Source organism: Lissotriton vulgaris, chromosome 2_1 (assembly GCF_964263255.1).
Source record: "Lissotriton vulgaris chromosome 2_1, aLisVul1.2, whole genome shotgun sequence".
NCBI classification, from domain to species: Eukaryota; Metazoa; Chordata; class Amphibia; order Caudata; family Salamandridae; genus Lissotriton; species Lissotriton vulgaris.
This window is the reverse complement of record NC_141687.1, coordinates 15,312,747-15,329,734: the sequence shown is the minus strand read 5'-3', so window position 1 is coordinate 15,329,734 and position 16,988 is coordinate 15,312,747. Positions and strand designations below refer to the sequence as shown.

At 45.2% G+C, this 16,988-nt stretch overlaps 1 protein-coding gene across 2 annotated transcripts in view; it reads right to left on the bottom strand.

Moving 5' to 3' along the window:
* LOC147729466 (uncharacterized) overlaps positions 1-16,988 on the bottom strand; it is a 101,238-nt gene that overhangs the window by 37,924 nt on the left and 46,326 nt on the right. The window contains exons 5-6 of one of the 2 annotated variants that reach the window (XM_086954335.1): positions 16,443-16,550; positions 16,044-16,148 (exon numbers count right to left, since the gene is read on the bottom strand). In XM_086954335.1, the coding sequence (XP_086810461.1) occupies positions 16,044-16,148; positions 16,443-16,550 (213 nt within the window). The remainder of the gene's footprint in view (positions 1-16,043; positions 16,149-16,442; positions 16,551-16,988) is intronic. The other variant, XM_086954337.1, reaches the window with a different exon arrangement.

Sequence of the window (16,988 nt, the reverse complement as noted above, 5' to 3'; positions counted from 1 at the left end):
GTAACGTCCCTACACCCAGTCTTCAATACGCGGACGACATTGTGCTCCTCGCTCTAATACCAGTAGGCCTGAAGCGACTCAAACTAGGAGCTTATACCACCAATGCCCAATTAACCATCAACCATCAAAAAACAAAAGTGATGTGTTTTGCCAGAAGAGTTAAATCCAAGGCTCATCGCAAATTTACCTGGCACTTGGACGGGCAACCCCTGTCCCCAGTAGACTCCTATAAATATCTAGGTTTTACTATAGATCGCAACCTCAACTTCAATTTACAACTGGGGCAAGGCTGTACCAGAGCTACACAACTGCAGTTCGCCTTCAGGGTCTTAAAGAAAAAACTTACGGGGTGCTCTACAGGCCATTTGCTTAAAGCCATTTCAGCAACATTTTTACCATAAATTTCATACGGCTCAGAAATTCTAAACACGAAAGATGTCATCTCTTTAAACTCAGCACAAGCAACTCTCTTTAAGGCGCTGTTCCCAATCCCCTGACACATTTCACCATCCCAAATTCGTCTTGAGTACGGCCTGAGAAACCAGACCCCCGACAGACAAGGGGCATTAGGGAAATACTACTGGAGAATGAGGGACGCAGAGGATAACACCTTAGCACACTACTGCTGGAAGGAAATTGAAACCCAATCCAGGCTAAGTAATTCAACGTTCAGTGTTCTGAAAGACTCCCTCGCGGCACTGCAAGTCGAGGAGGCCTGGCTCACCCTCCCCAGTTACTCCAGTTTCAAAATCGTAGTTAACAACGAACAAAACAGCTGTTTTAAAAAAAAAAAAAAAAAAAAAAAACACGCCTGGACTGTGATTCAAGGCTATCAGCGGCTGAAACCTCAACCATATTTACTTGATCATTTCTCCCAGGAGAGAAAACAGTACTTAACGTTATTACGGCTGGGGTCATTTCCATCAAAAGATCTGACACCAAAATGGAAATACCCCTGGCAATACAAGGAATGTTGCTTATGCGGAGGTCGGGACGAGTCCCTTTTAGTTCTGTTATGCATATGCCCCTCCCTGGCAGCTACCCGAAGAACGGTCCTCCGGGAAGCCTTAAGGAAGGAAGAAATACGGACATGCAGAGCTGCTGTCATCCAATGCCTTGGGGGGGTCATCAATCCAACTGTCCTGTAGAGTAATAACATTTCTCAAAATGGCAGCAAGAGAGCTGGATAAAAAGGAAATCATTCACTAATTTAATTAGTTCCAGCATACCCATCAACGGCATTGTCTTAATGTTTAAAATTCTCCTGTTTTTAAATTTAAAATGTATTTTTATTTAAGGTGGTTCCCCACCCTTTTATGATTTTTAGGTCGAAGCCTGTATTGCAGGGCATGCCCTGCTGCAGGCAAAGAGATATTGTGAGCAGGGGATTTCAGTACGGCGTGAAGCCACGCCCCTTTTTTCCATTGGCAGGCCTCTGGAAACGGAGGCCTGCCATTGGAAAAAGCTCCTGTTTAGCAGATTTGTCTGATCTGGATCCTGCCTCTCAAGGACGCCATGACCTGCCTTACGGTAGCACGACAATATTTTTAGAAATATTGCCTTGGCAACCAGGAGGCAGGTCAGGGGGTCCTGGAGGGGCGGGATTCAGTATCCTGTTTCCGCCCCGTTGTTGTTGTTTCGTTTGTGCCGTCATTCCTGTGCTGGGCGGTGGAGGAGGTAGGGGAGGGGCGGTGCTGGTTTAGAATAATAGACAGTTTCCTGTTGTTGTTCTCCAAATATGTCTAATGCGTTTCAACGGAAACCTGAGGCTGGCCCGTGATTTTGCTGTCTGCCGACCCTAATGTCAGGGTGAGAGCTGGGCCCGGCTGCCCCTTCCACAGCACTAACGAGGCAGCAGCCTTCAGGAAATATTGGACATCAGAAGAGACTGACTCATCCCAGCCCTACCGGCCTTTCATGTCTTATAGTAAGCAGAGTGTCAGCAAATAGGAAGATAGATTAAAGACTCGTAGGCTGTGGTGAGTACGGCGTCTGCGAGTCCTGCACTCCAGGGAAGATCGGTGAAGTGCACACAGGGCAGGGGGATTCCCTTGGCACACCGGGGCTGGATGGGGCTGACACCATGTCGTCGCAGAGGGGGAGGAGGGAAGGGCTGCTGCCATGCTTACGCCTGGAAGGTCAGGGTTTTCACAGGCACGAACAAGAGTCATGCCTGGCACATGGCAGGAAGGGGCGTCGAGGGAAGGGGGCTAGCGTGGCACCTCTCCAGCCCCGGGGAAAAACAAGTGTCAGGCCCGACACGCAGGCCTCTCATCGCGCGGGGTAACAAGACTCCAAAGGCCTGTGAGAACAGAGGCAGGTGCCAGGGAGAAGCGGAAACTTGGTGCGGGTTCAAGGACCAACGGAGGGTCCAGCTGGTCCCACTCAGAGGCCCGAAATACAGTGCGGCCGACAGCAGGCGAGAGCTGAAAGGGCCTCCATCGGATAGCCAAGGCTGCACGAGTATACGGACTGAGGCCTAGAGCTCCTACCGAGGGCGAGACACCCTACCCTGTCCAACGAAGAGTGCCCTGCCTGGTGCCGGGACAGCCTGACCTGCACAGTGCTCTGGAAGAAGCCTCCTCCGGCCTTCTGAAGAGAGCGCTGCCCCTCACGTCTCATTCTTCACGAGCGAGTCCCACGCACTTGTAGGTCAGGTTAAGCTGGCTAGGAAGGCGAGGGCACAGCCTTCCAGACGTGGCTTTAATCTAACGCCTCAAATGGCGAGCCCTTTAGCCATTTAATGGGCTGATGAAAGAAGGCAACTCAAATGCCCCTTCTTTTACAGAGAGCCATGCTGTTATTAGATCTCCACTCTAATTTCTTATCTCTAGATTTAAGAACACACAAAGAAAGAAAGTATCTTTTGTTTGTAGGGGTTGTTTTATTTAAACCCTTTTGGAATTTTTCTAGTCTTTTTTGTATGTTTTCATGAGTGAGAAAGATACTTATATACAACGTTTATACATATATACAAAACTACTACATAACAAACATATATACAAATATGAACAGTTTATATACAGTCTTCTTTTCGAAAGTGGCGGTTTTTCACAAATAATTAATCTTTGCGAAATCTCTTTTCCACTGTAATAACCACAAAATGAAATAGCTGCAAAAACGGCAACAAATTACTTTCAGAAAAATCAAACACCAACTTTGAAAAACAAAATCAAAGTGATCAACAATAAATTCTTGTTAACTTTCGTGCCTGCCGACGCGTTTCGAATCTGGAGTTAAGTTACAGATTCTCATCAGGGCTCTTTCAATGTGGGTAATCTAAACAGAAAAATGCAAAGGAAGACCATTCAGTAACTGCATCTATTAAAATGTTACTCCCCCTTTAGAAGTTGGATGTCACACAGCAATTTACCTTTAGCAATGGGCGACGCGGTCCCGCGGGTCCATTTATTCTAATGTGGTTAGTGAAATCCTGAGGCTTTTAATGCCAATGTAGACCTAGTGTGTAGAGTAAGGGATATTTACTATTTCATCAAGGAGCAAAACAACCATATTGGTTCATAAACATCAAGGCTCTAGATTCATACCTATTACGGTGTTGTCAGTGAGGAGGAATTCAGTTGTTTTTATTTTCGCAGTTCGAACAAATCCGGGGGTTCTAGGTGGGGCTCTAAATTCTAAAAATTTGTGGAGGAGAATAATCCTTTCAAACACCACATAATTAACTGGTTCCGATACATCGACGACGTGTGGCTCCTGTGGCAGGGGAGCCACACTGAGTTGACAAATTTCCATCAATGGCTGAATTCGAGACATAAAGATATAAAGTTCTCTGTGGACTCCAGTAATCTGAAAATGACATTTTTGGATGTGGAAATAACACATGTGGAAGGCAGACTGATTTCCTCCTTACACAGGAAACGGACAAAAATGCCATTCTCCACTATAAGAGTTCTCATCCAAGAAATCTAAGGACTAATGTGCCGTACGGGCAACTTCTTCGTATTAGAAGAAATTGTACGGAACTAAAGCAGTTTGACCATCATGGCCAGAATTTTTGAGAAGAGTTGGGGCAAAGGGGTTACCCCAGGAAGTTATTAAAATATTCCTGTAAGAGAGCACGTTATACACCCCGTGAGTGCCTCTTTGAAACCAAAGCAAAACGTGATCTTGAAAATTTGGTGTGCGTCACCACATTTTGTGCAGAAACCCATAACATAAGGCAAATGGTCCTTAAACACTGACATCTTCTTGAGGAACTTGAAGTGCCATTCCCGCGCCCCATATTTGCGTACAAGAAAAATCAAAATATAGGACAACAAATTGTCCGCGCAGATATAAGGTTAGCCAAACCCAAAAGTGATTTGCTAACACAATGGGGACTAAAACCCATCGAAGGCCACCACAGATGTGGCAATTGTGTGGCGTGTGATTCAACCATTGAGGGAAAAACCTTTCAACACGCCAACATCATTTGGTCACATGCTTGCTTTTCGAACTGCAGAACCAAAAATGTAGTGTATGCGATTGTTTGTTCTTGCCCCAAAGTTTACATAGGGAAGACGAACCAACAAGTAAATACTCGCATGACACAACACAGATCTCGCCTCAAAAATAAAGTCCTAACTGCACCTTTAGTCCAACATTTTATTGAGAACAATCATGCGGACAACGATTTCCAGTGGACTGTCCTATTCAGTATGAACCAGGCAAAACCCGGTAACGATACGGAACAAGTGTTATTGAGGAAGGAGGCTTATTTGATTTTAAAATTTAACAGCACACAAACAGGCTTGAATTCATTGTCAGAGGTTTCGAGGCTATGATGAGCCCCCACAAACTACAGCATCCATAATGCCTAGCGGCGGTTCAATATAGTGGAGGAGCCAAACATGGCTACCGTAATGGTGGTTTGTTCGCTGACCGAGGCAGTCGCACTAAGAAGAAGGTGAGTGTGTGTGTTGTGGATCAATACCACCGCGGCCCCCGAGCCCTGCTCACACTAAACAATGATTTCCCCGTGCAGGCTTACAGCGTGACGTTGAAACGCTGCCCCATCCCCCTGGAGGATTCGGAATCATCTCCTAACGCTGCTGAATTGAACTGCGGGCGTGCAATATACGGAGAAGGCTAACCGCGATCTCCGCACTAAACGAGAATAATACAGGTACGTCCTGTTTTCAGATACAAAGGCGAATTTGTACGGCACTAAAAAATACTGGGCTTTCACCAGCATCACTGTTTGTGCTTTGCAGATTCATTAGGAGCCCCACCTAGAACCCCCGGATTTGTTCGAACTGCGAAAATAAAAAAAACTGAATTCCTCCTCACTGACAACACCGTAATAGGTATGAATCTAGAGCCTTGATGTTTATGAACCAATATGGTTGTTTTGCTCCTTGATGAAATAGTAAATATCCCTTACTCTACACACTAGGTCTACATTGGCATTAAAAGCCTCAGGATTTCACTAACCACATTAGAATAAATGGACCCGCGGGACCCCGTCGCCCATTGCTAAAGGTAAATTGCTGTGTGACATCCAACTTCTAAAGGGGGAGTAACATTTTAATAGATGCAGTTACTGAATGGTCATTGTAAAGATAAGTCCAAGAAAATATTGTAATTGTAGTCTTATTGAAGAGTAGGTACAGGAACCTCCAGCTCATCCACAGCTTGCTTCACAGCTCAGTTTCATCTCTCAAAAGATAACATTCTAAGCTGCTAGGCAACCATTAACATTCCACATTAGTCATCTCTACACACCTTCCCCCTTATATATCCCGCAACAAAAACATTGAAGGGAACTATTATACAGAACAGAAAGATGAGTGAAAATCAATTTAACTACAAGGAGAAAAACACTTAGATACATTTCCCAAACTCCAAGTAGTCCCATCACGCAGAATCACGACATTCTTCTTCACTTCCTTCACCTGGACAGGTTTAGAGAACTTGCTATCACCCTTGACAATAAAACCTCCACGTCTCACTACAACCCAATCACCAGATTTTATGTTAGGAAATTTGACCCCTTTTAAGTGATCATAATGTTTGGCAGCAATAATTTGTTTGTTAACTCCATGGCTGCTATGCGTTTTCCCCCTCTGTGCTGCAAATTGTTCTTTTTCATTGTTTTATGACGAGCTGGGCTCGTCATCAGTGTTTGAGGAGGCTACACCATGACGAGCCCAGCTCGTCATGAGTGTGGAAGGGGTTAAGCACTTGATCTCCAACCTCATCACGATTCACCCATACACATTCCCTGTCTTTCAACCACCCTGGTACTTCTTTCAAACCTGGTTCCCTTCCTTTAAGAGAAATGAACGGTGATACTCCAGTCATGGAATGTGGTGTTACCCTATAAGACCACATCAGCTTCTTCAATTCTTCAGACCAGGACAAACCATTGCACAAAGAAAGTTGTATATTGTCCAAGATCAGGCGATTATTCCTCTCAACTAAGCCATTGGCTTGTGGCCTAAATAAAGCAACTTTCTCATGTTTAATCCCTTTCCCACACAGGAACTCCACCATTTTCCTAGAAATTAATTGCGGACCATTGTCCGACACCAAGACCTTTGGAATTCCCTCATTCAAGAAAACCTTCTCAAGAAACTTAATTACTTTTTCAGTTGTAATACTTTCAGATGTTTCAACCACAAACCACTTGGAGTGATAATCCACCAAAACCATTAAGAATTTGCAATTTGTTCCCAACTTGGTAATAGGACCAACGAAATCTAAAGCCAACCTTTCCCAAGGACGCTCAGGAAACTTCACAGAAGAAATAGGAGGTTGACGTAAAACTTTGGTCTGGTCACTAGCAGCACAAGCATAACAATCTTTGACAACTGCTTCAACCTCATTATCTAAACTAGGCCACCAGAATGACTGACGTACACGTCGCTTAGTCATATTTCTCCCCAAATGACCTTCGTGTGCCATGATGAGAATTTTAGATCTAAGATTCTTCAGTGGTACTAATTTGTCTCTCCTCCACAGTTTCCCTTCTCTTACACTTAACTCTTCAGCAACGTTAATGAAACCTTTAAACCGTAAATCATTGCACAATTGCGCATCCCATCCATTAGAAATAGAAAACATAACTCTTTCCAATACTTCATCTTCCAACATTGCAGCATCCCATTGCTCCAACCCAAAAGCTTGTTCTTCAGTATATCTCACTTCCTCAACATCAACTTCAGACTCAATATCACTCACAACAACAGGTATTCTCGACAAACAATCCGCTACTATATTCTTCAATCCCTTCATGTATTCCACTTCAAAATTGTACTCTAAAACTGATAAAATCCATCTTGATATCCTCGGAGTAACACTCCCTTCCAAACCTTTGCCCCCCTTAAACAAATGAACTAAAGGTTTGTGAACAGTACGAAGTTTAAATGGTAAACCCCATACAAAGTATTTGAAATGTTTAATGCCCCAACAACACCCCAAGGCCTCTTTTTCTATCACTGAATATGACCTCTCAGCACCCTGTAGCCTTCTAGATGCAAACCCAATAATTCTTTCTTCTCCATTACATACTTGCGTTAAAACTGCACCAATACTTATAGCGCTTGCATCAGTGGTGATAAAAGTTTTTGCTCTAACATCAAAGTGTCCAAGGCTGGGTGCAGACAATATTCCATCTTTAACATCCTGGAATGCTTTTCCACAAGCATCACTCCATACAAACTCAACACCACTTTTCATTAATATTCGCAATGGTTCCACAATATTAGTAAAATTTCTCACAAACTTGGAGCAATACTCCGCTAAACCGAGAAAACTCCTCAATTGATCTTTAGAAGAAGGAACAGGAGCATCTCTAATGGCAGAGACAATACTTTTCTTTGGTCGTCGCCAATGTAAAGATAAGTCCAAGAAAATATTGTAATTTTAGTCTTATTGAAGAGTAGGTACAGGAACCTCCAGCTCATCCACAGCTTGCTTCACAGCTCAGTTTCATCTCTCAAAAGATAACATTCTAAGCTGCTAGGCAACCATTAACATTCCACATTAGTCATCTCTACACACTTCCTTTGCATTTTTATGTTTAGATTACCCACATTGAAAGAGCCCTGATGAGAATCTGTAACTTAACTCCAGAGGCGGAACGCGTCGGCAGGCACGAAAGAAAGTTAACAAGAATTTATTCTTGATCACTTTGATTTTGTTTTTAAAAGTTGGTGTTTGATTTTTCTGAAAGTAATTTGTTGCCCTTTTTGCAGCTATTTCATTTTGTGGTTATTACAGTAGAAAAGAGATTTCGCAAAGATTAATTATTTGTGAAAAACAGCCACTTTCGAAAAGAAGACTGTATATAAACTGTTCATATTTGTATATATGTTTGTTATGTAGTAGTTTTGTATATATGTATAAACGTTGTATATAAGTATCTTTCTCACTCATGAAAACATACAAAAAAGACTTGAAAAATTCCAAAAGGGTTTAAATAAAACAACCCCTACAAACAAAATATACTTTCGTTGTTTGTGTGTGCTTAAATCTAGAGACAAGAAATTAGAGTGGGGGTTAGCAATTTTTTTTTGTTCACTTTAAATTGGCCCAGCTACCCCTCCGTCCCAGGGCCAGACTCCTTTTTCTTCACAAAGGTATTAGATCTCGCCACAGTTCTGGACTTCAGTACATAATAAGCATTCACAATGCAACAGGTCTCGCATTTACGCGACTTCGACCGATTGTCATTGATGCCTTTTATTTATGTTTTGGCTTTTAAAACATAAATAAAAGGCATTGTCATTTAACAATGTCAATAGTTTAAACTCGCGTAAATGTGAGACCCATTGCATTGCAAATGCTTGTGATTTGTGGTTGTCCGAGGACAGGGCCGCATCTCTCATCCTCACCTGGCTCCGCCCGTTAACGGTAAATTCTATAACATTCATCTCTGTAGCGCTTTATTGTATATTCCAGAGACTTTGCGGCACTGTTACAGGTAATTTAGTTGCCCAGCTCACTGGAACTCTGCTGTTCCGCATATTTTCATGATGCGACGCTCTGGGCTCACTCTGGCCTGGCTTCCTTCCTGCTCTATCAATTCGTCTATCGCTCTTTTTTTCCTCTTCACGTTTTTTCATTACAGTTACATGAATATTGTAGAAATCCTGCCTTTTGGGCAATGTTTCCAACCTAGCGCTTGCGACGGACGGTTGCTGCCTGAAGGCCTGGGCAGGTGGCCATGCGCTCGTCTTTCTTTTGGAAGGAATTGCTCCGCTTTGGGGTGCAGTGGTGGGTTGTTGCACCCCGTGCGTGCGGTGCTTCTGCAGAATGAGGTGTGTTGAAGTGTTGCACACGAAGAGACCGTGCAGTGATGCGATGATGTAGCGTGTCACCGTGCACTGGTGTACAGTGGTCCTCTACAAGATTACGCTGCACTTTGTGGCGATGTGATGTTTGTTGATGCACATTAAGCTGCTAAACACAGCTGTGCCCCTATTTATGCTGGGTATGCACAGACGCTATGCCTGCGCTTTATGTTTGGTGATCTGACATGTACCGCTTAGTAGCATGACGGGCGCTGCACGTTTTGCTGCTGTACATCAGGGCGCTATACAAGATGGCTTTTGTAAAGGGTCGGTGATGTTTGCGGTGCTAAATGACTGTACTTATAATACAGTGCAGAAACACGCTTCATAATATTGCGCTGCACTTTGTGGTACCACACTTGGTGGTGAGAACTGCGGGCCTGCACGCTGTGCCTCTGTATGTACCTCAAGGCGCTATACACAAGAGCTGTGCACGATGCATGATCCTTTCAAAAAATAGTTTCTTGCCCAAACTCCCAGCAGTTCTTGGCAGCTTCTGGCATGTCTGGAAGAACAGGTTGGCAGCGCCAAGACACAGCAGAATCGCGATATGGATACAGTGTGTGAAAAGCGCAACACATGATGGGAAGGCCTGTCCCGACTATCGCACATTGTTTCAGTAACTCACCCTTCTGTTTTTAACGACGGGCTGCTCTGGCCAGCATTGTCGCAGCTGCCCTGCAGGGTCAGGGGCTCCCTTAACCTCAGAGGTGTTTTGAGGATTTAACACCGGCACCAATTAAACACTTCATGAAGCATCTTTAAATAGCAAAAATAGTACTGAGCCACAGTGTGAAAAATATGTGTATGGTTACAGATGGCACAGTACTTTGTAGTAGCGTGCCCCTCGGTACAAGTCATTTTGGGTGCTGTAGGTGTGTAGCACAATAAAGCCAAACTAGGCCAGGGCTAAGTTGCTAAGGGGCATACCTTAAAGCTCCCGATTCAGCATTATGGTGAATTTGCATTCTAGGAGCATGAGGAGGACCTGCCTGGAATATGGTACGGATCTTATACCCAACAGAGAGTATAAATTCCCTGAGGTAGGGTTTCAAACAGGGTTACACATGAAATGCCTGCCTGTCTTACGAATCTGGCTCCACTTCCTCAGTAAAACATGCTTTATTTCCTTTAAATAATCACTCCACAGCAAGGAAATACAAAAATAAACAACATTGACATTTACAATGCAAATAACTCCAACTACGACAAATGCGAGACCTATTGCTTGTTTTTATTGAAATCAAATAAAAGTATTCATGACTCCGCTTGACTCTGACTTGTGGTTAGTATATAGTGTTCTATTGCAACCTCCCTTTCCCATTAACCAAAGATCGGTGCGTAAACTGGGGTCTGTATGCGACCCAAACACCCATTTGTTGATGGCAATGAATTGGGAAGCCTGGTAATAGAGACGCTTATCTGGCAGCCCGATACCCCCATCGTTCCACCCCATGGTGAGTTTGTTTATTGCTATCCGGGGCGACCTGCTGTCCCAAAGTAAGTCTCTGACTGTTGCCTCAATCTGCAAGAAATAGGATTCAGGGACCGGGATGGGAGTATTCTGAAGGGGCATATAGGAAGCGCGGTAGGGCGAGCATCTTGAATAGGGACGCCCGTCCCAGAAGAGTAAGGGAGAGGGAGGGGAGGGGGGGGGGGGAAGGGGGCGGGAGTGTCTTCCAGTGGGTAACATCAGATTTAATCCTCTGCAACGGTCCCAGTAGATTCTGTTCATAAAAAAAGCAGTGTCAGTGGTTATAAAAATGCCCAGGTATTTGAATCCTCGGGCCGCTACTGGGATGTTATATCCGCAAGGACTTTGTGGAGGTTCACCCCAGAGGGAATACATTTGGGATTTGGACCACTTTATCTTATAGCCAGAATGGGCCCCAAATATGTGGAAAATATGGAGAACACAGTGGAGTGAGCGAACTGGTGAGGCTAGATAGAGCAGAATGTCGTCTGCATATAATGATATATAGTCTTCATGGTCGCCCGTCCATTTAATGCCTCCGATACCTGGGTCTCCCCTAATCCAGACCACCAAAGGCTCAAGGACCAGGGCAAAAAGGAGCGGCGACAATGGGAAGCCTCTGTCTCGTACCACGGCAGAGGGGGAAAGATTTGGAGCGATAGTTGTTGACTGAGACATGGGCAATGGGAAGCGTATAAAATAGTTTGATCCACCCAAGTAACTTGGGCCCGAGCCCTATGCGAGTCAGAACCGCGAATAGATAATCCCATGCTACGGTGTCGAACGCCATTTTTGCGTCAAGCGCGAGCAAAAATGTGTCTCTACCCGGTCCAATGCGCCATGAAATTGGCGTACATTACGTGCCGTATTTCGGCCCGGCATGAATCCCGAGTGATCAGGGTGAACCAAGTCAGTGAGATAAGGAAGCAGACGGTTAGCTAACAATCTGGCCAAAATATTGGCCTCCACAGTTATCAGAGAGATGCGGTCCGGCATGAATCCCGAGTGATCAGGGTGAACCAAGTCAGTGAGATAAGGGAGCAGACGGTAAGCTAACAATTTGGCCTCCACGGTTATCAGCGAGATGGGTCGGTACGATGAGCACTCCTCCACAGGTTTACTGGATTTATGAATGACCACAATGGTGGCCACACGGATATCAACCGGGAGGAGACCAATCTCGAAACATTCATTGAATAGATTTAACAAGTGGGGGGCAAGTTTCATAGCCATTGGTTTTAACAGCTCGATCGGAAGCCCATTAGGGCCCATCGCCTTACCCGAATGGATGTCTTCGATAGCTTTCTGAATCTCTGCAACCGAGATGTCCGCATCTAAAGTTTCCCTGTCTTGTTGGGAGAAACATGCAACATCGATCGTAGCGAGGAGATCTGCCGCTAGTTGTGCTTGTAAGTGCTTTGGAAGTCTGTATATCTGCTCGTAATATTTTGTGAACGCCTCCGCAATGCCCCGGGGGTTGGTAATCAGTATGTCGTCAGCCTCCTTAATTGCTCGCACCCACCTCGCTGACGGTTCTTTACGTTCCAGCCATGTCAATAATTTCCCAGTTCTTTCCCCCTGTTCATATATTCGATGGCGGGTGGCGAGAGCGCGCCTGTTGGTGTGCTCCAAGAGCATTTGCTTATAATCCTATCTCTTAATACTAAGGGTATGCTGAACATCTTGATCAGGGTTCTCCGCGGTAGCACGTTCATGTGTCAAGATCTCCGTTTCTAGTTCACTCACTCTCCGGTTGCGCTCTGTCCTGTGGCTCGCCATCATGGATAACGCCCTCTCCTTTATCACAGCACCGTATGCACCCGAGTGTAATCGCGGAGTTCACGGATCCTATATTCTCCTAAAAATAATAATCAGTATCTTTGCATACGTTTTCTCAGATGCGCGGGATCTTTAGTGCCCATGACGGGGCCTGATTGTGACGCACGTTGCGCACCGAGAACCGCCAGGACAGGGGAATGGTCCGACACTCCCGGCGCGAGGAAAGCAGAGTCGGTGAAGTCTTGTATATGTTGTGCTTGAGTAAACATGGGTAATCATAGTGCAGCAACGAGCACCAAAGAAAAATCAGTCCCTCTAAGAACAGCCAAACATGTTGGCCAAATATATCAATCAGTGACAAAAGTAAATTAGTCAACAGTTACAAAAACCTGGGCCATCCACCTCAAATAAGTATCAAAAATCTGAGCTAGCATCCTCCCCAACACTACACATATGGAATCTCATGTGCCGGAGATCGTGGCGTCAACACCAGGCTACCAAAGGGTACCAGAGGGCCCCGACAACCCCACACAGTCTTACCAAGCACTGGATCAGTGCCCTCCCGTGTGTCCCTGGGAGTCAGAGTGTGGAGGAGAGCGCCGCTGCTGGCGCCAATCTGCGTTATCATCCGCCGCTGAGAAGGTCTGCTTTCCTTTTTTCTCAACCTTGCACCAGCCATCAAGCCAGTCCCAGGCCTACTCAGGGCGAGTAAAGAACCAGGATTTCCCATTGGCTTCCACTCGTAGTTTAGTGGGGAACATCATTGCATACTTTACCTCTTGGTCTCAGAGAGCCCGCTTCACCTCCTGGAAACTTCTGCATTATTTCTGCACTCTCAAAGTGCAATCTGGAAAGAACATGATCTTACTGTTCTCCAGGGTAAGTGGTGGGGCCGCCCTCGCTGTTTGCAGAATAACATTGCGATCTCGGAATTAAACACCCACGCTAGCAACAGCCGAGGCATGCCCCAGGCCTCGGACGGCCCTCAGGCACCCGGTGAGCTCTCTCCATCGTGAAGCATTTGGAGAGTCCTCTGGGTTGTAAATGATTAAGGACCAGTTCCTCCACAAAAAGGTCTGCCGCCTGCCCCTCCGCTCGTTCCGGCAAGCCAATAATGTGAATGTTGTTCCTTCGCATTCGACCTTCGTAATCGTCCAGCTGCAGGGCCATTGCTTCGTGAGAAGAGCGGAGGTCAGTGAACTGTTTCTTGAGCAGGGTGGTGTCAGGAACTAGTTCCTTAGTGGTGTTCTCCACGGTTCCTACCCGCTCGGCCATTTTCTTTACATGCTCTCTGATCAGAGCTACATCCGTTGCAACCGTGTCAATCCGCACCTCAAGGGAGGTCCGTATGGCCGTAATCGCTTAGAGTAGGTCCTTATTCGACGGTTCCGCAGCGTCCCCCGGTGTCCCCGCATCTGTTCGATCTTCAACCTGCTGCTTCTGCCAGGCGAATTTCTCCAGCTTGGACTGGGTAGCTGTCCGATTAATACGGCCGGATGCCATTGTCCGATTGTCGCAGAATCACCTCCAGTGGACCAGGGCGCCGCCGCTACTCCCCGCCTCCTGCAGTGAAAACCTCCACCCGGTCTGTCGGTTTTCGCAGTAAGCACCCTGCACAAAAGGGGGCTTCAACCCGCCTTCACACGTAATGGTGCTCAGCCAGATATAAAGTGCACACCGGTCCTTCCAACTTAGGAGGCCACTCAAATATCAGGGTCAGACCCCTTCAACTGCAAAGTCACTTCAAAGCAACCATGGGTCTCGCTCCTATCATGTAGCCAGCCAGTCATGAGGGTTGGGGGCGCAGAAGACTCAGGGGCCCTCAAAGCAAAAAAAAATTTCTACCACCAGCGTGTCGGGTGCTCCAAAACAACTGCTCCTTTACTATTTCCCCAGCTCCACGGGTAGAGAGGTCATACCGTATGTGGCTCAAATGTCATCATTTTTATGAATTGCTTTGCGAATCGAAGATCTAAAATCGGCCTGTATTCCAGTTTGTGACTTTTCGTTTGAATCAGAAAATATCTTGAAAACACTCCTTGGCCTTTTGCTTGGCTGGAATTAGGCAGTTTGGGCTGGACTGTTCCCATGGGGAGCAGGGTCAAGACTGATTTGCAAATGGCTGGGTTCCAACTGGAATGGCATGGTGTAGGAAGCTGGCTCTGTATATACTCTACCAAAGTGAGGTATAGGTGCACAGAGTCGAGTGGAACCCTAAAGGTAGGCTGAGGTAAAGTAAGATAACACCTCACTCTTTATTTGTGGTAGTGTGGTCGAGCAGTAAGGCAGTATCAGAGGACAGTGTTAAGCATTTGTTGAACACACTCAAAGAATGAAATTCAGACCAATTGTTCTTGTACAAATAAATATTTTAGTTATTTTATTTTCAAGAACCAAGCAAACACGTTTGTCCTCACATGCCTTCGTAAAAGCCTAAGCAGGCAACGTCTGGTATTTGAAAATGATGAATAAATAATTCAACGAACAAACATGGAGTCTCCGCAGTGATGTTATCAAAGAAAACACACAAGTTAAGATTTTGGATAAATTTCAAAAATTAAGATTACAATTATGTGATTACTAAGAAAGAGTCTTATTAAGGAATGATTTTCCACAATCGCAGTGCGACAGGCGGGCGCAAAAGAAAAGTGCCCTTTCAAACGTGCTTGCGATAAGGTAGACAGGATATACGTCACATTGGTGATCGAGTAATACATCCGCCAAAACCTAAATGGGTCCGAAGTCCTTGAATCAAAGTACCGCAGCGTATAATGCTCTTGTGATAAGGTGGGCAGGGTATTCGTCACGTTGGTGATCGAGTAATCAATCCTCCAAACTCTAAATCAGGTGCCAAGTCCTTGACTCACAGTGCCCAGAATGACCCCTCCTGAGATGCTGAGACGTGGTATTGTAATGGGCAGTCACTTCTGGTGGTGCAGAACCGCGCATTACATGTTTACTGGCGTAGGCAGGTGTGCTGCACCTACAGATCAGTCCTTCCAGACATCTACCCTACACTTGTCCTATCCATCCTGCAGGACTCATCTGCCTTTGGCCAGGCCCTCTGCTAATATTCAGCGCCCCTAAGAAGGAAGACATTTCTTTGCTGCAACTAATCTGGGTGGCTATTCTAGGACATTGGAGATGGTACCGCACTTCCACTATACACAGGGCAATGGTTTTCTAACCGTACTCCACTGGGTGAATCAAGACCGGAAGAAGGGGTCTTTTAGTGTAATGATCTGCTCTGACCCAAACCCGGCCAAGTGATAAATAATATGTAGAGAGCTTCTTAGAATATGTGGGGACAGAGATGGCCCAATTTCCCTTTCTTCTTCTCAAGTCAAAGTTACAATAAGAGAAATGTCTAATCAATGATCCGGCTGCAGTACGTTACCAGGAACTGGACTTATGGCACCGGGTACGCATGGGTAGAAGGCCAACAGTGACTTAATACAACTATTAGATGCAGGTAAGTGCACTTCACTCACCTGTTGATCTATAGCCGCTTGCTCTATTCCGAACATCTTGACGGTCCAATGTACACGGTTCCTCCTCCTCCTCTTTTATAATGATGGAAAGGACATTATGTTCTGCTGTTAGAAGAAACATCAAAGTTCGGAATCATGTGTAGCATACAAGAGGTAAGTCATCTATGATCTCACATATAAAGTTATATTTTCTTTGTGAAAAAAAGAAGAAGAACAGGGGAAGTCCGGAGAGCCCTTCACAGGACAGGGAAAAGGGGCCTATGAGCAGATGACAGCCCACGGAAGGATGCAGGGGCTCTGTAATCATGTGGAACCAGGTCATATGTGAAGCTACAAAGGGCTTATAAAAAGGCAAGATAGATGATGAAAGTGACCGCGTGCTAAGCGCCTCCCACTCACCTGTGCCAAGGCTGGGACTGTATTCTTCTTCACAAGGGTGATGCATCGACAACGTTTCCAACTCGTCATTTTTCCTATAATGCACTTCATCACAGAGAAGTGGAAATCCTGCTGGCCAACATATAAAGTTTTAGAAATTTTGAAGACATTTTTCAGTCTTATTTTTTAAAAATTCAAATAATCTTCATTACGTTTTCCAAAACTAGATAGAAAATTACAGTACTATATAAACGTACAATAGTAAGAAAAGTATAGAGAGTTATCAGAGTGCGCGTACATTATTACACCTCGATGTTGGTATTTTGATACATTTCTAAAATACTCCGAGGAGAGACGCACACAATTATAGCTTGACATATAGTGAAAGAGAAAACGGCCTCCAATGAAATTGACTGGAGACAATATCACCACAATAGCTCATCACCATACTAAGAAATACTGCAATAGTGGGCCTGAAAAGATTGAGAAGCACAAAGTATTGCGGTGCTGATGGCATGTGTAGGGTTCATGGTGGGTATCAAGTGACTTCCACAAAGCCTTGTACTG